The sequence below is a fragment of the Octopus bimaculoides genome, chromosome 2 (assembly GCF_001194135.2).
Source record: "Octopus bimaculoides isolate UCB-OBI-ISO-001 chromosome 2, ASM119413v2, whole genome shotgun sequence".
In the NCBI taxonomy this organism is placed as follows: Eukaryota; Metazoa; Mollusca; class Cephalopoda; order Octopoda; family Octopodidae; genus Octopus; species Octopus bimaculoides.
Window position 1 is genome coordinate 172,738,709 of NC_068982.1, and position 27,777 is coordinate 172,766,485.

A 27,777-nucleotide genomic window follows, 5' to 3' on the forward strand; every position below is an offset into this window, starting at 1 on the left:
TATATATATATATATATAATCTCGGTGTACACAAATGAAGTAGTAGATTAAAATAATAATCTGTGTACCATATAGGCACTGAAAGGGATGACCCTGTGAATTTTATGTGCGAGTTCTCTTCAGAAACGTGTTAAAACACGATACATATCGAAGTGATATGCATGTCTATGAAGATATTTTTATTTCAGACAAAAGCCACAGCTTTCTACCTTTCAACGGTGTACGTACGTCGGTGTATGGGCAGATGGCTCCCTCTTTCCGTCTCACCCATATATGTGTGTGTGTTATAATTGAAGTTTAGATTTGAATTTAAACTGCGTTTGGGGTATGTCCTTGGGTGTCGAAACGATCGTTGTGATAAATAAAAGTTTCCAGTATATTGCATCTTACATACCAATTGTTTCTACTATATTGCACCTATAATATGACGCTAATATGAGATCGGATAAGATCACGAAGCTAAGAAGACAAAAAAATTAAAATAGAAGTACATTTAGATACACACGGAAGGGTAGTCAATGATTTTGCAACCATAACCACTACGTCTTTTTCGGGGTATGTATCTAGAACTACATTATCCTATGTCATTGCCCTGTTTTTGTTTTTGAAGACGAGAGTGATTTGAGGGAATATGGCCGCTATAGTTCTAACCCTAGGTCAGACATGAATGATTAGAACTCTGATGAAAGGCGTTCCAGCTGTCAACATCCCGTTTTATTTTCTTTTGTGTGTCATTAGATCTATGCCAACATTGCGGTGGTGGAAAAAGCTCTGGTGGTTTTGATGGTAAAAGCGGTGGCACTGATGGTTTGGTTGATGGTGGTGACGGTGCTGTTCAGTTTGGCGACGATGTTGCTGGCGATAGCAATGCTGGTGGTAGTGGTGTCGGTGGTCGGAGGTGGGGGCTGATTTCCATAGTGGTTGCGGTAGTGAATTTTAGATGGCAGCGGGGGTGGGTGGGTGGATGGGATGGTGCTAGTGTATGGTGTAGGTACTTCTCATGTTGCCCGTTGATCTTTAATGTATTGTATGCATGCACGCCTGTGTGTATGTATAGTGTGTGTATGTATATATATGTGTGTGTGTGTGTGTGTGTTCATGAGATTGCGTGTATGTGCATACGCTCACATACATGTAAGCGTGCGCGCATATCAGTGTGTGTGTGTGTGTGTGTGTGTGTGTGTGTGGACGGTTGAGTTTCTTTGTAGTGTGAAATGGCATTTAACCTCCTCACCACCACCCTGCATCCCACACAACAATACCACCAACCAAACCCAACAACCCCTTCCTGCAAGCTGTAATGTTGTCACCACCACCACCAATGCCTCCATCGCCACCACCAGTGCCTCTAACAATACCAATATGAAAATGTTAACCTTAATTTCATTACACATCCACTAATTGGTATTAAAACCATGTTAATAAGGGTCGTGTGTGATGTCACAAAATTCTGTTCCGCTTTCGTCACCAGGTGTCACCAAAATGTGGTGTTCCCACGTAACACTTTTGCGCTCGTAATTATTGGTATTGATGATGAAACGACCACGATGTTAATGATGATGTTGACGAGGAGGAGGGATGAGGTGCTGACTACGACTACTACTACTGATGATGATGATAATAATAATAATAATAATAATGGTTTTGACACAAAGCCAACACTTTTGCATGAGGAGACTAGACGATTACATTGACCCTCAGTTCGCAACTGGTACTTAATTTATCGACCCCGAAAGGATGAAAGGCAAAGTCGACCTCGGCGGAATTTGAACTCAGAACGTAGCGGCAGACGAAATACCGCTAAGCATTTCGCCCGGCGTGCTAACGTTTCTGCCAGCTCGCTGCCTTCTTAATAATAATAATAATAATAATAATAATAATAATATCATCATCATCATCATCTACTATAGACACAAGGTCTGGATTTTGTGGGGAGGCGGACAGTTGTTCACATCGACCCCAGTACTTAACTGGTATTTAAGTTATCGATCCCAAAAGAATGAAAGACAAAGTTGACCTCCAGATCCTTCTTCTTGGAGGCACCATGATAATAATAATAATAATAATAGTAATAATAATTAACAGAAATACATTATGGCACATTTGAAACAGGAACCCCTCATTGGTTAGATCAACTTCAGTATTTTGATTGGTAGTGCGTATTTACTTAGTATATTGTTAAATTTGTTCCAACCACTTGAAGAATTTCAAATTTTCACCAGATTTTTATTTATTTATGTATTTATTTAATGTAGTTTTGCATGCTGAGAAAATGAATATGATCTTTGGTCCTCGGCAGACAAAACTACATCAGAGTAGAAAATGGGAAAATTATTCTGATGGGTTATTTCAGAAAATTCTAGTGGTTGGGGGATACTTAACAAGAACCCGTATTTATTTTATTGGCCGCTCCCCTAGCCTGTACAGATGAAAAACAACGTTCCCTCTCTCAGCCGAAATTTGAACTCAGAATCATAAAGCGACATATCTAGATAGCGTATTACACTTGGTCTCTCCGGCACCCCGTCGTTTGTGCTATATCACTCTAACCAACACTACATCCACCTCCAGCCACTACCTTGTGAATAATATTTTTCTTTGGTTCAAGGCTAGAAATGTTTAAGTGGGAGGCATGTGTATGTTTTATTGAGCTGGCCTCAGAATATTACTTGTATATACATTCGTATCGTACTTGGAGTGATGAAAGTAAGCTAGACTTAGACAATACGTCATTTGTCTATTTTCATACACACACACACATACACACACATATATATATATATATATATATATAAACAAACGCGCGCACACACACTCACACACGTATATACACAATATGCATTAGTGTCTTTCTGGTTAGATATTAATTTATAGACGACCTAATCGATTCCTAGTTTTCTTCTGGGGATGAAAAGCAATGTCGACTCGCAGTGGGATACGAACTTTGAACGTAAAGGAACAAACGTAACTGAAATACAAGACATCTTATCTGGCGCCCTATAGACTGGTTCAGTCATTTTTAGCAATTCTAGAAATAACAACCAAATCTCCTTAAATACATTATGCATGAAGAAGGGTGGAGAATCACTGGATTGCCCCGGGAGTGTTTCTCTAAACAAGAATCTAAATGTAGGTGAAAATCTCGTCCCACAGGACGCCCCAATACCGTTTCCACACGTTTTCCACGTTCATCACGATCTTCTATAATGGTCCTCAGCTCCTGGTGGAGAATGAGGTTGTAATCGATTGAATCACTTCATCGACACCCATAAGAACAATAAGCAAATTGGGTTTAGGCGGTGGGATGTGAGCTGAGGGTGATTGCGGAGAGACATAGCTAAAACACTGTAAGTCTTGGCGCTTTACCATCAAATGCCGTCCTGTTCTGGGTACGGAAAATGATGAAGTCGAGGAAACACTGAATTGCCTAAGACTATGCTTGGTATGTGGTGTGAGTTTTAAAGGCAATAAAGAATTTTTTAAAAACGTAGGTAAGATACTGTGTAAAATAATATTACCATTGAGACCACGTGCTAGGGTGGGTGATAGTCAATTTAGTTGTTCTCATCCTGAGAAATACCAGTTCCTCCGCTACCAACAAGGTATTAGGGAAAATTTTCAACACCCCTCTTTTTATTAAGAAGATGAAATAGTGTTTGCATCCAAACTTTTCATAGCCACGATGTTAGGCAAGTTAAAACAATTATAAAAAACATCTTAATTTTATTAAACATGGACATGCAATTTGTCCGCCCCACCTTTTTGCAGTCCTCATAGTTGCAACATCGCCAGCCACTACGAGGAAAACGATTTGATTGCCAAAATGAAAGGTAAAACTTGAGCCTCACAGAATTATAAATGAAACCATAAAGGGACGTAACTAAATATACTACATGACATTTGGTCTTTTTAAGTGATCTAACGTTTCTTTTAAAGGTTTTCTTTTGCAATTCGAATATAAAAGAATGAATGAACGGTAAAATTGTTTACTACTATTCCTCCTCCTACATATATACATACGCTTATTCGATACTGAAGCTTCATTCCGTGTTACTCCGAGTTTCGCGATGCGACTTCTACATGTTCTGATGAATACTTTCTCTCGTTGATGCGCGCGCGTGTGAGTGTGTAACTATACGTATACACACTCGAAAGTGAACCGTAAAACAATAATGGTAAACTATTATTTGCCAAAGAATACATAAGTAAATAAAAAAAAAATTAAATAAAAACCTCAACTAAACAAAAAACCAAACTGCGGCAGTTCAGATAGATTCCCTCCTTCTGTAATCCTCTATCGCCGTTTGGCCATTTCGGTTCCACCTTCTTTATTATCTCTTTCAGTCGCTTCGTTCTAGCTTGCGTTAGCTGCTCTGGCTGCTAGCTTGATGATACGCCTAGTTAAATAGCGCTACTTGCAAAATATTCCTCGATTCATGTCAGTAGTGCTTTTACTAATATAACAGGGTCAAGCTTGGCAAGCACTTTCTCCTTCCATTTACACAACCATCCTCTCTCTCTCTCTCTCTTCCAATAGCTTTAGTTTTTTTGCTCTTACTCTTTCACCTGTTATCTCTCTCTCTCTCGCTCGCTCTCCCTTTCGTCCACAACGACGTTTTCGATCGCCCATCCTCTTATTGACTATTTTCTATTCTCTCTTTCGATTGCGAGCGCTGCATTTATCATTTCTGCTGCTGTCGATTCATCTCTCTCCCATTTTCTTTATCATACGTTTACTCTTTTCTCCCATCCTCTCTTTGATTCTTTCGCCGTTTCTCATTGAATATTTTTCATTCTCTCTCTCTCTCTCTCTCTCTCTCTATCTCTCAATCTCTATCTCTCAAAATCTTTCGATGGTCTCTTTATTTTTGTCAAGCTATCGCTCTCAAATTTTCTTTTTTTTCTATCATTTTCATTTGCACCCATTCTCTCATTCTTTCTTCTTTGATTCTCTCTGCTCTCTCTCTCGCCTTTTTTTCACTAAACTCTTTCTTTTCTTTTCGTTTTCCTCTCAAAATAATCAAATACCCTCTCACTTTCATCTTCTCTCAAAAACACTCTTTCGATCTACCTCTCTCTCTCTCTCTTTGTATTTCCTCCTGTCTTTCTTTGTCACTCCTCACACTCTTCCTCCTGCATACTTTCCATTTTCCTGTTAGTTCATCTTTCACTCGCTCTTTTATTCCCTCATACTCTCCCTCTCCAAAACACATCTATACTTCCTCTTTCATCCTTTTTTTTTTACTCATTCTCTCTCTCTCTCACTTTATACACACACAATCGTTTGTCCTTCTGTCTTTCTCACCGTTTCGTATACACCCACAAGTGTACACACATCCACGTGTCATCCTCTCTCACTTTCACACACAAAAATGTGTCCTTTTTCTTGCTCTTCCTCCACTTCTCTCTGTCACACTTTTCTCACGCCTTCTTCCTCTTCACTAATTGTCTATTTTTCTTTCCTTCTCACGTTCGATCTACGATAATTGATTTCTCATATTCTACTGTTTTATTATATTTTATATCTTAACCATTCATATATTTCAGTTTTCTTTCTCCTATCTATCTATCTATCTATCTATCTATCTATCTATTTCTATATATATCTATATATTTCTATATATATATATATATATTTCTCTCTCTCTCTATATATATATATTTCTATCTATATATTTCTATCTATCTATCTATGCATTCTCATTCTCTCTCTTTCTCCATTACCTTTTTTTTTATTACTTACTATTTTTTTTATTAACATTTTTCTCCTGATAATTAAATCGAACTGTTTAAAGAAAATAGGAGACGGATTGTAATCGTTTAATTAGCGAACTAAGAAGCCATGCATTTATGTGAAAAAACAAAGTGGGATGCTAATACCTTTCTCAAAGACTAAAAATATTTGAAAGCGATTCTTATTTTATCAATCTCTTTGTCGAATCGCTGAATAACAGAAACGGTAGGATCTTACAAATGTAATGTAATAAGCTGAAAAAAAACTTCGCTTACCTGAGATTATCTAAGTAATTAATAGACAAAACGTTCCTGTATAGGTGTTTAAGATCTGGGGAAAGAAACTATGCATGGGAGATAACTCCAATATGATCAGTTATTCGAAATTTTTGAGAGTGGATTCGGTTCTGATTTTTCAGTCATTGGACTGCAGCCATACTGGGGCACCGCCTTGAAGTTTTTTAGTCGAACGACTCGATCCCAGTACTTATTCTATCAGTCACCTATGCCAAACTGCTATGGGAACATAAACAAAGCAGCATCGGTTATCAAGCGGTGGTGGGGGACAAATACTGAACAGACGTGCATAACTACATGTAAAATGTGCACTCACACACACCGGGTATATTATCAGTTTCTGTCTACCATATCTACTCACAAGGCTGGGGTTATGCTAGAAGACACTTTCCCAAGGTGCCATGCTGTGAGACTGAACCCAGAACTATGTGGTGCGGGAAGCAAGTTTCTTACCACACAACCACGCCGGTTTATTTAATTAACAAAAATAAATTGTTGTCTTTGTATCTTAATTCTTTACCACTAGCACACCGTCACCATACGAGGGAGCCTTCGCGTGGAAGCTTGATATACCAGAGAAAGCAGCCGAATATCTCTCGAATCAAACCCTGCCATCTTTCCTTAGGAAAGAAAGATAATTAAAAAACGGCGATGACTCTTGCTGCAATACCACCATTCTTTCCTCTTATGTTTTTGGTCTCTGTGATAATTATTTTCATTGGTTCTCAAACCAACCACGTCGACCCTCGCTTCACCTTTTATCTTATCTCTCACTATTTCAATTCTATCAAAACGTATTATTCTCCCCTCCTTTATTTCTACCGGTTTGTCATTCATTCCATCAATTTTGCTTGCCATTGCAGCCGACACATACTTCGTATTTCTCTCTTCTTTTCTTCCTACTTCTGTTCTTTCTCATGTATGTATGTATGTATGTATGGATGCATGCATGACTGTATGTTTTGTGTGTGTTCAAATACTGTTATTCTGCAATATTTCCAACATCATCTTCACCACGTTCCTAACCGCTAGCACCTCCGTCTTCTTTTCTTTCACCCACATCCCATTTTCTTTCTTCTTTCCCCTTTTAGACATTTTTTGTTTTCACGTAGTCATCCGAGTGTAAACATCTCTTTTTTATACTTGCACACACATCTTTTTTTATTTCAGTCACTGGACAGCGGTCATTCTGGGGTACTGCTTTAAACATATAATATTTATAATATATATATATATATCATATAGACAATATATTCACTAACACACAAATATACATGTGTGTGTGTGTTTATAAAGAAGCCCATCTATCCATTTGTCTACTTTGTCAGTCAGACGCAGGCAATCATCACTCCCTAGTTACCTATCTTCTTGTTCTTCTCCCACCACGTTCACTCACTTTCTCCATTTACTTTCCAGTGAATACCATCACATACACACTTATCAGTTCTTTACCCTTTACTTCATTTCCCTCTGTATTTTTATTTTCTTCGTCCTCAAAACCATTGTCGTCAAACCCTATCAACATTATCTGGATTTTTTCCAAGGAAAATTTATAGTTTTGCAACCTTTCTCTTTCCAAACACATTCGAAGTGTATTCAGCCAGAAAATCCGTGGTTCTATGCATATGTATACATACATATGCACACATCCACGATATGAGTGTGTGATTATGTGCATATATATATACGTTCATAATATACACGTATGTGTGTATTTATTCATGTTTTATGTATATAGTGTTACATTTGTGTGTGTGTGTGTGTATATATATATATATATATATATATATATATATATATATATATATATAAATAAACATACACACGCGCACATTCGTAAAATATGATGCGTGCAAAATATAACGTGTATACATAGAAATGCATTTCACATGCAATGTATCCATTCTGTACACATGTGCAGATACTCAGGTACAATGCATTTCTATGCACACACGTTATATTCGCGTACATATACAATATTCCATACGTGAAAAATGTATTTAACATATACACACACGCATATACGCATCATACGAACAACGTATGTGCTCACGGAAGCACACCCGCGAAAATAACTCCACAAATAAGATTCCCACGCAAGCAGAATTTCCTCCTCTTCCTGCAACTTACTCTTACTTTTCCTCCTCTTCCTGCAACTTACTCTTACTTTTCCTCCTACACCGGTTTATTTCTCTTATCTTTTCCTTCTCCTTCTCCTCCTCCCCGTGTGTTTTGTTTTTGTTACTCCTCCTCTTTTCAAGCTTTCTCCCACCACCACGTTTTTCAATCTTACGGTTTTTTTTAATCTAAATCTCTACCTCCTCCTTCGTTACTTTTACTACACTCCTCCCCTTTTTTCTTCATCACCATCCTATCTCCTCCTCCCATTTCTTTCTTACACTCCCTCTCCCTCTCTACCATGTATCGTTTTTTTTTACTCATTTTTCCTATGAACATTTTTTTCGTCTCTTCCGGATATTTGAATACCTTCCATTTTTTTTTTCCTCCAGATTCTCTCAATCTTTCTTTTACTTTTTCTTTCTTTCCTTTCTTTTTTTACCTCCACACTTTTTGAATGTATATATCGTAACGTTCACTTCCTTCTCATTTTTCGGATACTGGAATGACTTTACCGTTTCTGTCCCTTCACTGTTACAATCATCACTCTGTTTACCAATCTTTTAATGTACCCACTCCCTTTTCTGTATATATATTTTATTTCACACACGCTCCACCACTTTCATATTTGCATCCCTCTCGCTCTCTCACATCATTCTCTCTAAACTATCCCGCTCTTTTCTCTCCCATACTTTATACTCACCCCTCTAAATTAGTCACTCAACATTAATTTCCTACTTATCCTACAAATACACTTCTTTTTACTTTCCTTCTCGTTCCATTCCAATCTCTTCCTCTGCCTTTCGTTATCCTCTTCCTTACTCGTTGCTTTTTAACACACGTTTTTGTTTTCACCTTCTGTTTCTCTAATCTCTTCTCCGTCTTTTTCCCCCCATCACTTCTCTCTCTTTCTCTCTCACCATCTCTTTCACCATCGTTCTCTGCTTCCCCTATCTTTCGCTTCTTATCCCTTTTTTTCTCTCCCTTTCCTTCATTCATAACTAACTCTTACACATTCTACTACACTTGTTCCTTCCTTCGCTTTTTTTCTACAGCCTCTTTCTCCTTATACTTCATCTCTTTGCACACATGCTACACACACACACACACACAATAACGTACCTCCCCTCATCCTTCTCCAATAGTCTACCCATCACACCCATACTCATTTATTCTCACTCCCGCTCTTGCGGCTGTTGTTCATCCTTGCTTTGCAGCTTCTTCTGTAGATGAATGGACAGGGTAACACTGTTACGAAGAGGAGGAGGAGAGACACCATCACCGTCCCCGTCGTGAACACCACCTTCTTTTAACACACACACACGTGTGTGTGTGTACTCAAAAGAATCATGTATTTCATTTATACAACACGCACAAGCACGCGCGTACATACACACACGTAGACGGAAGACTAAAGTCACGTCGTGCTCTCTCAGTCGATTGTACACACACACACACACACACACACACAGGTCTGCATTTGTCTATGTATATATGTGTGTGTGTGTGTGTGAACGCAATTATTAGAAGTATACGTGTGCTTACACATTAACAAGACACAAAATCCGTTATCATAAAGCAACGTTCATAACTGCAGACGTCAAGCAAAAGGAACCCTGATAACGAGGTCGCTCGGTGTGCTAGAAATAGTAGCCCACTTCCCTCCATTCACAGCATTACCGTCTTGTAAAATGCAATGATGCATTGAATAAAAAGAGTGTGCGCTATACAAAACGACAAATCATCACGGTTGCAAACACCTTTGACGATAAAGTGTATTGAAAAGGGCCGACCTTGGGCGAAACAACAAGATACAGACGCGTGCATACACACCAGCGAGAGACACACACACAACACAAGCACGCACGATCAGATATAAAGAGACTGGGGCAACGCAGTGAGCATACGCACCAGACATTATATATCTACCCGTTGTCTACTATTATTCCGAGTGCAGGTGTATTTGCTACACTGAGTATTATTAGCGACTCCCCATTCCTATCTTTTGCACACGCGCGCACACACACACACACACACAAACACGCTTTTCTCATTTTTATGCACTATGCGTAGACGTATATTGTGTATAAATCTAACTTGCGTATACGTATATTGTGTATAAATCTTCAATTCTTTACTTTGTTTTGACGATTACGGCCAAGGCTATGATGGGAGCTGCTTAATCAGTAAATATACATATGCATATTTGTATTATATATACGTTGTTATACCTCTGCGCGCGTGTGTGTACATATACACGCGCACCTATGTTTGTATAGTGTATGTATACTTATGTTTGTATAGTATATATATTTATATACACACCCGTGTTTGCTGTGTATCTATCTATAGATCTGACGAGCTAGGTAAATGTTTTTTCTTGACGGAGTAAAGGAGAATAGGTGCTTCTCGTGTAAATTATTCTCTCGGTGTGTATAGACTTCGGGGCAGTTGTCCGCGTACATACTACGTGCGCATGTTTGCTTGCTGGCTTGTCTATATATGTCAATACGTACGTGTGTGTACGTGTGTCTGTTCAACTATTACTACATGGCAAGGCAAGCAAGGCTAACAGTGTGTGCTTCACTATAGAAGAAGAAGAAAAAAAAGCCAGCTAACGAAGCAAGTCGGCAGAATAAGAGAGAAAGAAAGAGACAGTGCGGATAGAGAGCATGCGTATGTAAGAGAAAACGATAGATAGATAGAAAGTAGTAAGGAAAAAACTGAGTGTATGTGAGAAGAATAGAAAGTGAGAGGGTGTGTAAGAGGAGATAGACAAGGAAAGAGTGTGGGTAGGTGAATTAGAAAGAGAGAATGTGAAAAGGTAGCGAGGAAACTGAGAACGAGAGACAGTGATAGGTGGTAATGATAGATATATACATATGTATGTATAAGAGAGAGAGAGAAAGTGATTGCTAGTAAAGATATTGAGTGAGTAAAAGAAAGACAGAAAGTAGTAAGAAAACTGAAAGGGTGTGTGTAAGAGAAAGCGATAGGTAGTACGAAGACGGAGGGTTTCGCTGTAGACATACAGTCTTCGTAAATGCGTTTTTTTCCGCCCGTTTCTCTCACTCTATCTACACTTTTCTCTCGCTTTCTCTCTCTCTCTCTCTCTGTCTATCTATCCGTAGAAACATAGAGTGGGGAGAGGGCAGCAAGACAGGCAACAACAACAAGAGAATTAGCAGCAGCAGCAGTGGCGGCGGCCAGTGAGAAGAGCTTGTTGTTGCTTGCGCTCTTTGGAAATAGACTAGAAATACGTATACATATATATGTACATACCCACGCAAACATATATACCTATATATATATGTGTATATATATATATATATATACATACATATACAATTAAATGATATAATGTAATATATATATATATACATACATACAAACAAAACAAACTGCACATATATAAATATATGTATATTTATAAACATATCTACATAAATATACTCAAACATATATGTATATATATATACCCATGCCTATGTAGGAAGGAAAGTACCTTGTGTGTATTAACAAGCGACGCAGCAGACCGTTTATATTGTACTTATTCCACACATGTGCTGGGTTTATAGCACGGCCAAGAACGTCCATCATCGTCATTCACTTCCTCTTCATCACTATTATTATTATTATTATTATCATAATCATTATCGTTGCTGTTTTACATTCTGTCAATGCATCCCGGAGTATGTCGCTTGCTGCATCTTACTGTTGTTATTATTATTATTACTACCATCCTTATTCGTGACATCGCCGCATCATCATCATCATCATCATCATCATCACTGTCCGCATCTTATTCATCCTTATCTTCATCGTTTTCGTACTCATCAGCGTTATCATCGTCAATGCCACCTCTGCAAGTGTAACCACCACCACCATCCTTTATCAACATGAAAAAAAGCAACAGTATTATGACAATACGATTATAGTAAAAGAAAATTCATCGAGAAGAGAAAGCAAAATACGTGTATATATATATATATACACACACACACACATATATATATATATATATATATCTTACCATCGTCGTCATATTTCAAAAATCTTTGCTAGCCAAATCGGATATATATGAAAACTATCTGCTTACATTTTGAAAAAAGTAAATTTTTTTAGTGATATACGAAGTAACCTTTTCTACATCTTTCAGTTTTTCAACACATTTTTACTCGTACACACTTTTTTATAATTTTTTCCCCCTTTTTGTTTGCTTCCAAATTTCCGCCCTCTTTCTCTTAAATCCAACAAGCCCCAATTTACTCTGTGTGGTTGTGTGTGTGCGTGTATATATATATATATACACGAACGTACATACACGTGTGTTCTGCTCTTGGATTTACAAATGTATATATATTAAAAAAAAAAAATCGCTGTCTTTTAAAAAGAGGATTTAAACCAAATATCATTCAACGTTAAACTTTTTAAAACAAAAAATGGATATATATAAAAGAGAAAGAGGAATTACCTTCCGGTTATTAATATTTTTATCATCGTCATAAATTTAGCACACAAAACAAAAATACTTTGCAGTGTTTAAATTGTTTCATTCTCCCAGATATTTTTTCTCTTTTGTTGGGGGAAAAGAGAATTTATCGTAAAAACAAACCTTCAGCTCTCCCTCCAACGTAAAAATTACATCAAAAAATATTTTAAAAGGGGAAAAACGTGAGAAAAAAATTAAATTAGCGAAAGACAAAAAAATATGACCCTTCTCGCACATAAACACATTTATTCACATATATACAAACACATACGCAGACGCAAATATTGAAGTACTAAATAGCACAACAAACAATATTTAACCATGTGGAGCATTTTACATGCATATCAATATTCTAAAGTTGGACCTACTATTCCTTATCCAAAAGCTACTTACAGGTAAGTGTGGTTTATTTATACATATATATACATATAAGATATATTATATATATATATATACACGCACACTCTACCTACACAGTACCATATAATTGTACGTATACATATTCACATGTATTGTAGTGTGTTTTTAATGCATGTTTAACGATGAGAATATTGTGTGTACATGTGTGCGAAGAATTTGGCCAACTGTAACAGGCTATTCTTCCTGCATCTCAGAGTTTGGAGGAATGGGTACTTGCTACCCTTTTCTACCTTTTTATCATATTTATTTTTCAGAGATCGGGCAATCTAGCAAACAATTTCTAATATACTAGTCACAAAAACACACACGCATATATATACACACACAAACACCCGGAGTGTGTGTGGGTTATATACATAGATGAGTATGTTTAATTTTGCTTATATCCACAACGATCTGTCTTCAACTGTTGTCAGTCGATGATTGATCAAAGCTTCTAAACCAAAACCATAGCAAAAAGAACAGCACTTGATTTTTCGTTCGTTATTTTCGTCGTCAATAAGGACATTCGTATTTTTGCTAGCTAGTTAGTTCTTCTGTATTACGAGTAGGCAAAACTAAAACTCACTCACTCGCTCGCTCACGCTGGCAGTATTTGTAGTAAGGTGTGCGCTCGAGTCAAACACACAAACAATCTAAGAACATAGCACATTGTAACTCCATTATAAACACATATATCATCAGTCTTGCAACACGCGAACCGATTCCCCAGTATTAACTCTTTGTCTGTCTTTCTGCCATTTAAGCTTCTGTTTGCATCTCTCTCTTTCTCTCTCTCTCTCTCTCTCTCTGTGTACGTGTGTTTTGCTTTCGTCGTATCATTTCGATTGTACTGTCTGTTGTATTGTCATCATTACTTGTCTCAATTAGTAATGCGATTGCTAAAATATAGAGTAAAATCATTTCTGCGTTCTCTCTCTCTCTCTCTGATCGATATTATATTATTATTGTGATCAATAATGATTTCTTTTATTTGCCACAAGGGCCGTCGAATGAAGGAGACATTACAAGGACAAATTTGAAAGAAAATACCGGTAGCAATTTACGTAGAATCGATTATGCAAAAGAAAAAAAAATAATAAATAACAGCGGACGCATTAAAAAAATAAATGTAAATAATTATAATGTAGAGATGATTTTTCGATCGACAGAATCCACAAATTTGAGGGAAGCAGTTGGATCGATGAAATCGCACCCCACCCCATTTACTACTACTACTACTACTACTACTGATCTGATGGTCTTCGATATAAGTACCAGGGGCGTACTGGGGATGGGAATCGAAATAGTCTGCTATTTATCTCTCTATCCTCACCCATTTACACAATTCCCAAATATCCTGGCCTTGTGTCACTACTAATAATTATTATTATTATCGTTCTTACTAATAATGTTTATGAGTGTGGTTTGTGTGTGTGTGTGTGTGTGTGTGTGTGTGTGTGTATTTCTGGTTTTATTTTCCTTTACTTTTGTTTTTGTCTTTATCCAATGTATGAATGTATGAGATTACGGTGTCTTCTGTCACTTCACAAAAATATATTAGCTACCGTAGAAAAAAAGAAGAGACAGAGACTGTGAGAATGGAGTAGAGAGAAATCACAGGCGAAACAAACATAAAATGATTAACTCAAGTCTGAAACACACACACACACACACACACACACACTATAATGTGTGTGTGTAAGATTTAAAGGAACTGAAACGAACAGGTTATTGACCGATTCCCCACCACCACCACCTCAACACGGCACTTGATGACGGTGGTGGTGGTGGTGATGGTGATGATGTGTTATTTGTCAGTGTTGTTACTGTTGTTGACTTCATTACAGAATTGCTTTTGCTTTCCGAGAAAAAAAAAAGGCTTTGTAAAAAATGTGTTTTAATAACCACTTGAAACTCGGAATACTTGTTTGTTAATGTTTATCATCATTATTATTTATTATTAGTAGTAGAATGGCCGGGCGTGTGTGTGTTTTATATATATATATATATAGAGAGAGAGAGAGAGAGAGAGGTATTTCTTTTACACTGATGTAAATCATACAGAAGCACATTACAAATGATACATATTTATATGTAAAGATGCTTATTATGCTTAAATATTTGTCTCTTAATGCACACTGTTACACAATAAACACATATTGTCCTAATTGAATCTTTCCCGACAAAAAAATAGTCGAACGCTCGAACACCTACAGAAACAAACAAAGCCAGCCGACTGGCGTATTTTCTTTCAGTAAAAGGATTCATAAATACACAGACATAAATACTCTCTCTCTCTCTCTCTCTCTTTCTCTCTCTCTCTCTCTCTCTCTCTCACACACACACCGTTTGTCCATTACAATCAACCAGTTAATTAAAAAGCTTTTTTCTTTTCATACACGAACACGTTATCACGAAATTCTACCTCGAATCTTGATGCAGCTATAATATACATTATGTGTATATATATATATTATATGAACCACATTGATTAAGGCTTTCTCTGATAAATACAGCTATGATATTCAAACAATTTATCTGTTATACACATTTTTATCAGGCCGAATAATGTTTACGTAAAATATTTCCAACTCTTAATAGATTTTATTCATTTCACCGTACCTAGGTACTTTCGACCCGAAGTACCTTCCTTACACACGTACTCTCAGATACTTGTAGCGATAGTAAATTAATAATAGTAAGTGGTAGTAGTGGTGTATGTGTGAAGAGATTGTTTAAAGCATGAAAAAAAGAAAAGAAAAAATACTCATGACTATTTGAGTTAGAATTGCTTAGATGTTGGAAATTTTGTTGGCATGTATGTGTATGAAATACACCCACACACGCAACTCTCATTCTCTACATACACGCACACATGCACAACATCTATCCACACATACGTGTGTGTGGATACATAGATAGATAGGTAGATATGCGCGTGTACCTTCTACATTTTCCCTCTCCACCCACAGGGATTATTACAGTAATATAGGACACAAACAGCGCATCCATGTGTGTATTTATATGTGTGTAAGTGAGTGTTTTTCTAAATCGCCCTTCGTAAATGGGGCGACTGTATTGTCACAAAAACATTTCGCTGTTGTAAACACGTTTATTTTTCGTTTTGCTTCACTTCAAAATTCTCGTCGTGTGTGTATGCTGGAGGGGAAATATTAATAGGATTTGTCAATTTTTATCATTAGCTTTTAAATTATTTTTAGAATTATTTTATTTAATTTTTTTTCCCGTCTCTTTACAATTTTTCGTAGATTTAAAAATATTTAGCTAACATGCAAACACTTTACACATGTACAAATTGTTCATTCTCTCTGACTCATGTACGTACACACACTCGCTATATATATATATATATATATATATATATATATATATATATATATATCGTGTGTATGTATAAGGGCGTAGTGGAGATCCTCCACTTTATGGAGGCAGTGAGTTTCTGAAAATATTGTTGTGACGCGAAATTAATTTTTCCACTTGTATTAATGTTATAAAGTGGGAATGCGTTCCGACGGATTTTTACCCTGAAAAACAATAATAGTAGCAACATGAACTAACAACACGAACACCTTTATGCATTGATATTAATAATAATAATAATTTAAAAGCTAATGATAAAAATCTAACAAATCCTTATTAATATTTCCCCTCCAGCATACACACACGACGAGAATTTTGAAGTGAAACAAAACGAAAAAGAAAAAAATATGCTCATTAAAACATTTGAAGAGAAATAAATAAGAATCGTAATAGGGTACTTGGGGATGGTCATATCTTGCCATCCCCAAGTATATAACAATATCTGTTTCAACACACGATTTCACATCAAGAATCTTGCAGAACAAATACATAAACGTTATAGGGTACGTTTTTTACCACAAAAGCTGTTTATTGTGGGAGGAGAGTGGTGGGGAAATGAGTGTTATTGGCAGAATGAGGGACATTATTTATTCTTCACCTTATAGTTCAACTTTTACTATTCAAATTGTTATATATTTATGGTACTTCATCTCTTTGTACAGCCCAGCGTAAAAACCGATTTCATTGTAAGCTCTTGTTATTTTTAAATTACGTTTACAATTAGGGCTGTTATCAGCAAAAACTTGCAGATCTTCTGTAAATGCCAAACCCAGCAATATTCTTTGCAATTAATTGGAGTGGAGTCGGTGAAATTTCCGTATAATTCATCTGTATTCTGAGCTTGCTCTTGTTCTAACAATATCAACTCCTTGTTAGGTAAGCTTTCTCTGTGGGGCACTAGTAACTCAACCATTCCATCCTCTGTGACTCCTTGAAACCCTACATCATTTGCAAATATCTGAATATCTTTCTGAATTTCATGTAGACTTTATGCTTGTAGAAGTCACAGGTTCAGTCTGGACAGAAATTTTTCAAGAACAATTCAAATTTAAGATTAAACTTCATGCTACGACCCATTTATTATCCATGTTGATGAACTTCTTCCAGAAGTCTCTAATTTAGGTTTATCCTCCTTTTAATTGCTTTCATAAGTTATTCGAAATTTCTTCTTGTATGATATTCTTTGAGGTTAGCTGTCACACTTTGATCCATGGGTTGAAGCAAAAAGATTGTATTTTTCGGAATTTATTCTACTTTAATAATAATCAAAAAAAAATTATTTTAGTTCATGGATGCATTGTCTAAAATTCCTGGCATTGTACATTGTACATCGGTCCTATAGCAGGACCAAAAGAGCAAGAAACTCTTCAAAATGTCTTAACTCATGAATGCATTTTATTTGAACGAGAAATCAGAGGTAAATTAAACTTTGCCTAACCCTTGAAAGCCTTCGGATTTTCAAAGTGACACATGAGTAGGGACTTAAGCGGTATTTCCAGCCAGAAGAAACGTAGATTTTTAGAATCTTTAAATCCTAGTGTTGATTTTTCTTTTCGAGAAATAGTTCTAGCTCATATGCACTTCCAAAAAAGCGTAGTTTCATTATCATTGTATACTTACCCCAGAATGTGTTCTAGTTAGCAATGTCTCTCCCCCTCCACCCGCCAGCTACTCAGGTTTATTATAATTAGCAACCTCTGTGTCTGTCATTTTTATGTTGTGCATATTAAAGCGCTTCTTAAAGCGCTTTCACTTAATTTTCTCATTATTGTCATGAGTTTTCCCACTGCACATGTTGCAAACTTTAATATTTTGGCAATGTGGCTGATTTAGTTCTCCTGCATCAAGTTTCATATTCATTATAATCTTCTTACGGTTCCTTTTCGCATTGCTGCCTTCACTTCCAGTTAACGGTTTATTTCCAGTGTTCTTGAATTGTAAGTAACTTGAAAGTTGTTACACTTTACAATTTCCGTAACACGAGAGTACCTTCCTCTTTCTGTGTACACACACACACACTCACGCACCACTATTGGCTGGTTATGACGGAAGAGGCTATGCTTTCGCCGTGCCTTCGAGTCCAGTTAAATTTGATGCCGCTTAAACTGTTCTCTAGAATATTCCCCTCCATGTGCAGGGAAGAGTACTCTAGGGTACCGGCATTCTATGAAAAGAGGACTGGCCGTTGTGGTTAAAGTTTGGGTGTCAGAAGAGATGAGTGGGTCAGGAGTGTTTGGGTGGAAGTGGAACAGACTCATCCACTTGCGAAGGAGCAACGGTCACTGTAGTTAGAACAGGGAGTGGATTGTCGAATGGCCTTTCTTTGAATGCTGTCTAGAAGAGCTATCTCAGTGGGTAACAGCAGCACGTTCCTAGATGTGAGAACACTATTCCATTGTGGGTCGTAACTTAGCTTTGTAGAGTGGTAGTAAAATGTTGGTCCTCAAGAATTTTCTGGCTCTGCAGGAGATGGCTATTCTTTGCGATGAAGTCTTTACTATCTTGATGATTTCGCCAGAGAGGTCCTTGTGCTCTATTTATGTGTTGTTCATATAGGAGTAGTGAGATGCAATAATGATTCTTGGCGATAGTTGGCAGGGCCTGAGAAGTTATCTTCACTGGGAATGGGTCACATTCCAAATGTGTATATACGTACTTATAAACAGGGGTTGGACAAAATAATGGAAACGCCTTAAAATTTCAAACAAATTTATTTTAATATAGGGTAGGACCGCCTTTCGCTGTAATTACAGCTTGAATTGTATGAGGTATGGACTCGTACAAAGTTTGAATTGTTTCCAAGGGCAGTTTTATCCATTCTTCAGCTAAAACAGTCTCCAGTTCTTGTAGTGATGATGTTGGACCATATCAACTCCTTACTTGTTTTTCTAAAATGCAGCATAAATGTTCAATAATATTGAGATCTGGGGACTGTGGTGGCCAGATAAGATGTTCAACATCACTAGAATGTTCCTCGTGCCATTCAGTTACAACTTTAGCTGTGTGAATTGGTGCATTATCATCCTGAAAGATTGCGTTTCCCTCCGAAAACAGTTCCGCAACCGTAAGATGAATTTGATCAGATAAAATGCTTAGTCTTGCAACGTTTTGTTTTTGAAATTAGTGGTTTTCTGGTTGCAGCCCTCCCGGGAAATCCGTCTTTGTGTAGCTCCCAGCAAACAGTTTCTATGGAAACTGGGTTCTCGTGGTGGTCATTAATTTCTGCAGTAATTTTGGGAGCTGTACTTTTGTGATCCTTTCTAACAATTCGCGTAAGAGTCCGAAGTCCCGATCTGAAAGCTTTGGTTTTCTTCCGGAGTTTTGTTTCGACGAGGAGGTTTTTCATTCTTTCTGGAAGGCTGCCATTACTTTCGAGACAGTACTGCTTGATACACCAAACATTTTTGCTGTTTTCGTTACGCTAGCGTCTGCCATAAGAGCACCAGCAATTTAACCTCTTTGAAAGTCCGATAGATCTGTTATTTTTAATGAATTTTAATTACCTTTTTATGATATCTGAAAAGAAACAGCAATTTTAGCAAAACACATTAAGTAACACTAATAATAAATAAAAAAATAACAAAAATAAACAAGCTTTTGACGGTTTTATGGATGTTTCAAAATTATGATGCTAGGTGTTTCCATTATTTTGTCCAGCCCATATATATATATATATATATATATGAGAGAGAGGGAGGGACAGACAATGTGGCGCATTGTTTGTGGGTAGTGGAAAAGACATTGCCAAGGGCAGTAGCATTGTTAGTTTGAAGCAACGGCATGTATGTTGTGCGTTATAACGAACTTGGTAGAATGGGAATTATAGATTTGGAGAATATTTAGTTAATGTGTGGAGTTGGATGCAAAGCGTGCATTGAAGGTGTAAATTTTCTTTCTCGTAGAAGTAGTGTTTACAAACATCAGTTGAGAAGTACGGAGAAAGAGAATTCGGCAAAATTGGGAGATGTAATTTTGCCAAGGGACCCAAAACTTTGTCTTATAGTTTGGAATGCTGTAGATTTTGAGGGATGTCCAATTCACTCGAGTCTCTTTCATGGTTCTGATGATGGTCTTGCAGTCGTTGTGTTAGTGCGTAAGAGCCGTCCGCTTTTGTAGGGGCTGTTGACTTTTTTCAAGCGTTGTTAAATTTTTATTTACCCTTATCTGAGCTGCAGCAGCGCAACTGTGAGTTAACCACTTGGAGTTTCTGGTCTATCCGTGTTTTATTGTTTAGGATGAGGAAAAAGGCATGTTTAAAAACTGTTTCTGATAGGTCAGATGTACTGCTGGGAATAGCGTAGAGGTGGCGAAGCTCTGGGCAGTTTGCAGACTGGGGGGTACCATACATAGGTTTCCGAAAGATGTGAAGAACGTGAATGTATGGTAAGGTAGTTGCGATAAGGCTGTAGTCGGACAACCCATAGATAGTTACGAAATTATAGAGATTGAGTGTGGATGTACGGAAAATCTTTGCGTCGGCCAGAAATAGGCGATTAGGAGATAATACTAATTCATAGAGAAAAAGTTGTATATACCTTCAGGCATATATGTATGTGTGTGTGTATACTTACATCATACATATATAAATGTGTATATACCATAGATATTTCCCCTTTCCACCACTAAGGATTATTACAGTAATATAGGACAGCACATTCATATGTATTTATTGATAAGCAAGTGTTTTTCTAAATCACTCTTTGTAAATGGAGCGACTGTTTTGTCTCAGAAAAGACATTTCGCTGTTGTAAACATGTTTCTTTTTCTTTTTTTTTTCAACATTCTCGTCACTCGCGTGTGTAAGCTAGAAAGAAAATATTAATAGGATTTGTCGATTTTTATCGTTATCTTTTAAATTATTATTTTTAGAATTTTCTTTTTTCTTTTCATCTCTTACAATTTTTGGGGAAATTTAAAATATTTTAGCTAAGTTAACATCACTAACGCATATGCACCATTGTGTACTCACCGTCTCTCGTACACATAGATAGATATACATGCATGTGTATGTAATCTGCCTAGCTATGTAATAATAATAATAATGATAATAATAATAATAATGTGATGCACCTCCGTCTCCATCTGTTTCCTCCAGTCTGAATCATTTCAATGAAAATGCATAATTGACAACTCAGTCGCTGTTTCACGCACTCGCACTTACTACCGCTTTCTCTTCAACATGTTTGTCCATAGCTGCCGCTGTGACTAACACGAATTAATAAACATCTCTCTCTCTTTCTCTCTCTCTCTTTCTCTCTCTCTCTCTCTCACACACACACGTGTAGTATAGTGACTAGGGATTAACGCCTCCTAAACACCAGTACTAACAATGTTCAAGTTCTTTCTTTTCTTCTTTATTTCTCGCTTGCAAAACTTTGAAACTACTGGATTTTTTTTCTCTCTCTCTCTCCTCCCCTCCTTCTCTTTCTGTCTCTAACACCCCGACATCGTAAATGTGTGAAGATCTCTCCTGTCACGGGTGACCTACCCACCAGATTATCCCCTCTGCCTGCTCCAACCCTACCTTTTGATGTCAAATGTATAATTACCACTCACATACACACTTAAATTTCCTTTCTCGCTCGCCATCCACCCATCCGTCACATTAACAGCTGCAGACACACGCACACATATATACACACACTTGCAAATAGAAATCACATTTTTGATTTTTCATCAATATATTTTCTAGCCTGTCATTCTCATTATTTCTCTCTCTCACCCACGACCCTACACACAGACACGGCACACATTCGTACAATTTCTCCCCCCCCCCCAACACTCTCTCTTTCTCTGTTCGAGCTCTTACATAATGTTGGTTGTGTACTGGTCATGCTTCCATATCGCGATTGCGTGCCTGTATGTTTTGTGACGAGTGTTCGACTGTGACTGTAACTGGGAATCGAGACTGTAGACTCAGTTTGCTATGCTCTTCATCTTGTATATATATATATATATATATATATATATATATATACATACACGCATACAGACCGACTGAATAGATAGAATGAGAGAAGGATCGTGGGGAAAAAAAAGAGATTCCTTTTGCCATCGCCTTCCCCTGTTTCTCCCATTACAAATGACCACATACATTTCGAAATCCAAGTCTCTCTCTCACACACACACACACACACATTCATCTTTCAATCTCGCTCACTTTTTCTGTTTAAAACACACATTTTCCCTTTGTCGCTTCCACAAAATCCCCGTCACGCAATCTCTCACATCCTCTTTGTATTCTGTGCGCCCTTATATTACCCTCACATGCACATCCATCCCACTCGGTCGCGTACACGTTAGTACTCTACTACTGCCGTTGTATTACATCATTATTCACTGCTGCTGCTGCTGCTGCAGTAGTTGTGGAAGTTGTTCCTGCAATAAACAAAACCATTTATAAACTAGCCAATACCACTATTGTCAGTCAGTTATCGTAACTGGTCTTGTGTAGTGTATTGTAAGTAAAGCGCCCTGTGGAACAACGTTGTTATAATAGTATAGTGTTGAATATTATCGACGAGGGAGAGTGTTCCCTTCTAATAAAATCAAGATATAAATCGCCGATTAAACATGTCTTACAGTATTTAGTTTCGTTTTTACAAAGTCGGTGCTAAAATTGTGCTGGGATTGACTTGTATTCACGCTGACGTTGCTTCTATATATAGGCGCAGGCGTGACTGTGGTTAGAAGTTAGCTTCCCAATCACATGGATGGTTCCGGGTTCAAGCTCGTTGCGTGGTCCTTTGGGCAAGCGCTAGAGAGTGATGGTGAATTTCTTCCACTACTGGGTTTCATTTCCTAGTCCCTCATCTCTTATTGAGACGGCTTATACTTCTCGCAGGCAATGTGAGGCCGTATATTCGGCAGTCCAGGCTAGCCTTAATCGAGGACATTTATGATCAAAGACGTTCCAGTTTTGACGTATCCGTCTTTCCAGTTAAAAACGTCGCCAGAAATTTATTTGGTCTATTCTTTTTTTTTTTTTTTTCAGAAATAGTAGCTTTTGATTTTAGAGAGATTCTGGTGTTGTTTCTAAACAGGAACGCTCTTATTGGAAGCTCCCTTGTTGACTCGTGAATCGAAGTATGAAGTGCTTGTTGCATAGGTAATTCGATGTGGGGTACTGTGAATTCAGTGTTACAAGTAATGCGTTGCTTGTAGACCTAGCATCGTGTGTATGTGTTGAAGACGGCAGTTGTTGCTTAGGTGACGAATGTAATATCGTGGCGGGATACATACTTGTGCTACGTGGTGAGTGTCATGTGTGTTCTAAAGTCAGTGCTGTACCTTGTTCATGTAACAAAAATTTGTAGTAGTAGTTGTTTATTCCATCCATGTGCGCCTGTAATTTTTGACTCCAGTAAGAAGTCTGCAAATCTGGTTTTGATGTAATGTATTCTTTTCTTCTTTTTTTTTATCTTAGTCATCAGTCATGCTCTGGCGATCGACATTAATCGACTCTACATCTGCCCTCACCCAAACAACTTATGGTCTGGTGCCAATGTTAGAAACGATTATTTTTACTTTAATCTTTGTATTGCCCTAAATGGTTTTTGTGGCCCTTGTAGCCAATAAGGAAAGGGATATTATTTTCTTATTATTATTGTTAGTCGTAGTAGTAGTAGACTGACAGAATCGCTAGCGCGTCGGACCAAAATACCTTGCTGTATTTGTTTCTGCTCTTTACATTCTGGATTCCAATTCTGGCAAGCTCAAATACTGGGGTCAGTATTGTCGATTAAATCCTCTTCCCTTAAAATTGATGATCAGAAGTCCTTATTATTCAAATCGTCATTATTTAAGTGCAATAAACTGATATCAGTAATACACTGAGGTCAGTATGAAATCGACTTACTCCTCCCACTCCATTTTTTTTTTTTTTTTACTAAATTTGTGACCCTGTGTTGTGCCAAAGTTCGAAATGATTATATGCCAATGACGGTATTTTAGCTTTAGAAGAGTCTATTGACATTTCTGAGTTGAAGTCCGGGCAGAAATGATTGGTTGCTTCAGAGAAATTTATATGCAAATCTGTAGCTTGTTTTCGCTGTGAGAAATCGTTATCGTTATCATCCGTCCATGTGATCTACGAAGAAAATATTGCATGTGAAAGGTGTGGGCCGTTGAGTAGGCTAGTAATGTACACAGCTTCATCGGTGTTGTGAATAGAAGAGACATGACAAGACATGGCTTTTGATCAACTCTTCACCCCAACCATTCTTCCATATAGTTCTGCAGTTTCGCTTCTTAGTGATCTATCTGGCTGTCTGTCTAGCTACCATCAGTTATCTGTCTCCATCTCTGTCTGTACGGATTAGGGTTCTATGTTATCAATTGAACATCCCTCCTCTATTCTGTTTATGTATGGGGCCTCAACACCCACATAGTGAGCCCCCTTTATCTAGTTTTAAGGCTCATATGTCTCCTTCCCGTATTAAACAAACTTTCTCACTCTCTCTATCCCTTTCCTTAACTGGTCCCCCACCTCGCATCAGCCTGATCACCTTGCGTTCTTGCTACTTCCCAGTCCCCCCCCCGCCTCTCTCTCTCTCATTGTATTTCTTGCTATACTGGTCTCTTCATTAACTCATCTGGTGACTTGTTCTTTTGACTCTCAGGTTAAATGGTCCCTTGTGGGATGCTGTTTGTTGAGGCAAATAGGAGGTGGAGTACTGTTTCTTATATACTCTTTGATCGCCCTCGCCTCTTTATTTCATATTTCTCTCATATATTCTCTGGCTCTGTAGCAGAAAAAAGGGGTTTAACTCTGTAGACCCCTGTCTTTCACTTTATTTCTCCCTCCCTGTATTTGACTCTTTGTCTCTCTCATTGTTGATGACTCTTAGTCTTCCTCTCTCAATTCAGTATTCTCTATTAGCTTCTTAACCAACCCTTTTTCCACTTTTTCTTACAATATAGTTTCTTATTTCGTTTTTGCATTGCAAGATTCTTGATATGAATGTTGAAGCAAATCTTGTCTTGGGAAGGTCCTTATGCCAACACTCGCACTGGTTCAATATCACTTTACTGCTAAACAACATTACACAAAGGATCAATTAGTTGGCTAGTCATTTAACCACTTGCCTCATAATAAAGAGGTGATATTCAACCAGTGCATGTTTATTATCGGTTTGGTGACTCTCCCAAGACACAAGGTAGCTTCTTTTGCATGTTCACATATTCTTCCCTGTCTATTTTACTTACTTACCTTCACTGATGACGTCTTATTTTTCGCAGATTTTGTTTTTTGTTTTTTGTTTTGTTTTGTTTAAATAATATAGTTCTAAGTCTTGACTGAAAAGATAGATTTTTAAAAAATGGCTGTCAAAATAGCAGTGTAGGTAATTCTACAATTTGTAGGAGAATATTAAAGAAGATGTTGCAGTTATTTAAGGTCTTACAGCAACCCTGATGAGCCAAACTTATGAATAACCATGCCCTACCCAGCAAAGACCATCTCATCCAGTATCTAGAAATAAGGTGTGATTTGTGGTAATTTTTGGTAAATTTTTAGCTTCTTGGGCAACCATCTAGAATTTCTCTTTTTGAGTTTTTGTTGTTCAGAGCAATCCAAAGATTGACCCAGGTCATGAGTAACTTAATAGTATCACCTGATCTAACAAATCAATCATATCAATTCTTCCTTCCTTATACACTAACCTACAAATGTACATTTGAAACTTTTGTTGGATGGTGAAAGGTAAGGGGCTCCAGAGGGTCACATTTCTGGTGGAAAAAGCATGGAAGAAATATATGGTGAATGAAAAAAAAAAATTCAAGGGACGATGTGGTGGATTTAGATCCCTGTTGACAGCATGGAGGAAATCAGCAGTTATGGTGGTTAATTCTTTCTTACCTGACTGAATATTTAACGAACAAGAAACTGAGAATCTACTCCCCAATATACTAACATCAAACTTAACTTACTTTTAGCCGGTCCTAACTATGGTTGTTTTTTACTCTCAGATCAGTTCTAGCTGAACCAGTGCTGGATTAACCATTAAGCAAAAAAAAACAAAAAAAAAACACTCAGAGAAAGAGAGAGAGGCTTATTTCAGTTTCCTTCTATCAAATTCCTATCCTAAGGTACTGGTTGAGCCAGGGCCATAATAAAAGACACTTGCCTGAGGTGCCACACCATGGGGCCGAACCCCAAATTGTTGCATAAGATCCATTGGCTTTGAGTGAGCAAACACATATCATTGTAGGCAATTGGCTGAATGACTTGGTACAACCCATAGATCTTTTTTATTACAGATATGCTATGTGTCCTACCTAAATGAGGGCCATACTGAGAGAACCATAACATTGCAGCAGAGATTGATTGGGTATGTATCTGTCTGGATGTGGGTGACTGCAGCATAAGTTCATTAAGTGGGCTCAAGTTGTGACCAGTTATTCTTACTAGGATCTGTTTGCTGTGCTGGAGTAGATCAAACTTCTTCATAGCTGAGAGAAAAAGCTGTTTCTCTTTTTCTTTCTGTCTGATCACTTGATGTCATGATGGTTCTTTTGTTGTTATTGTGCTCTTGGCAGAAGATAAAAAAAAGGAAGGGTGGGGTGGCTACTGATTGTGATTATTGGGTTTCGTAACAATAGATCATTGAGGTTGTTGTTTAGCCCCAGGTCAGCCCAGATTGAGCAGGCCTATAAGAATGCAATGGTGCAGGTGGTGGCAGTGGATATATGTAGGCTTATTTGTGTTGCTGATATTGATGTAATTGCTCTGGTGATAATAGTAGTGGTAGTAGAAGGGAAGATTGTGCTGGTGGTATGGATGTTGTGATGATGGTAGTGGTGGTAATAGTAATAGTAGTAGGGGGTGGTGTATGTAGTGTCATTGATATAGATACATTTCATTGTTTAGCTATTCATGATGATGATGATGATGATGTAGATTGTTTATATTATTGTTGCTCTTTGTGTGTGTGTGTGTGTCCAGGTAGTGGTGGTAGTGAACGTCATTGTTGGTGGATGTATTATTTGTTATTAGCAGCTGTTGTGGTCATAACTGCAACAACAAAGGCAAGCATTGTTATAGTCGATGATGATGATGTATTAGTTGTTGTTGTTGTATTATGTGTGATGGTAGAAGTGGAAGGAGGGTGTCGGTATTGATTTTCTTTCTTTTTTTTGTTTGTTTGTTTTTGTTTTGCCTTGCTAACTATGGTGGCCCGAAGTTGGCTGCATGAACTGAGAGAAGCCTCTTGCCTCTGGTTTATGTCAAAGTAAGCTGGGGTTTGTGTGTGAGGTGCCCCAAATCACCTTCTATGGTTGCCCTCCCTCCACTCCTTTGGAAGACCTTTTGTTATTTTGTTCAATATTTTATATATATATATATATATATATAT

At 37.5% G+C, this 27,777-nt stretch overlaps 1 protein-coding gene across 5 annotated transcripts in view; it reads left to right on the top strand.

Moving 5' to 3' along the window:
• LOC106875258 (estrogen receptor) overlaps positions 1-27,777 on the top strand; it is a 782,825-nt gene that overhangs the window by 448,055 nt on the left and 306,993 nt on the right. Inside the window, exon 1 of one of the 5 annotated variants that reach the window (XM_052965732.1) lies at positions 11,297-13,035. The exons of 3 other annotated variants lie outside the window; for them this stretch is intronic. In XM_052965732.1, the coding sequence (XP_052821692.1) occupies positions 12,962-13,035 (74 nt within the window). In that variant the 5' untranslated portion in view covers positions 11,297-12,961. Of the gene's footprint in view, positions 1-11,296; positions 13,036-27,777 lie in introns of those variants that run through there. One more of the 5 variants, XM_052965733.1, reaches the window with a different exon arrangement.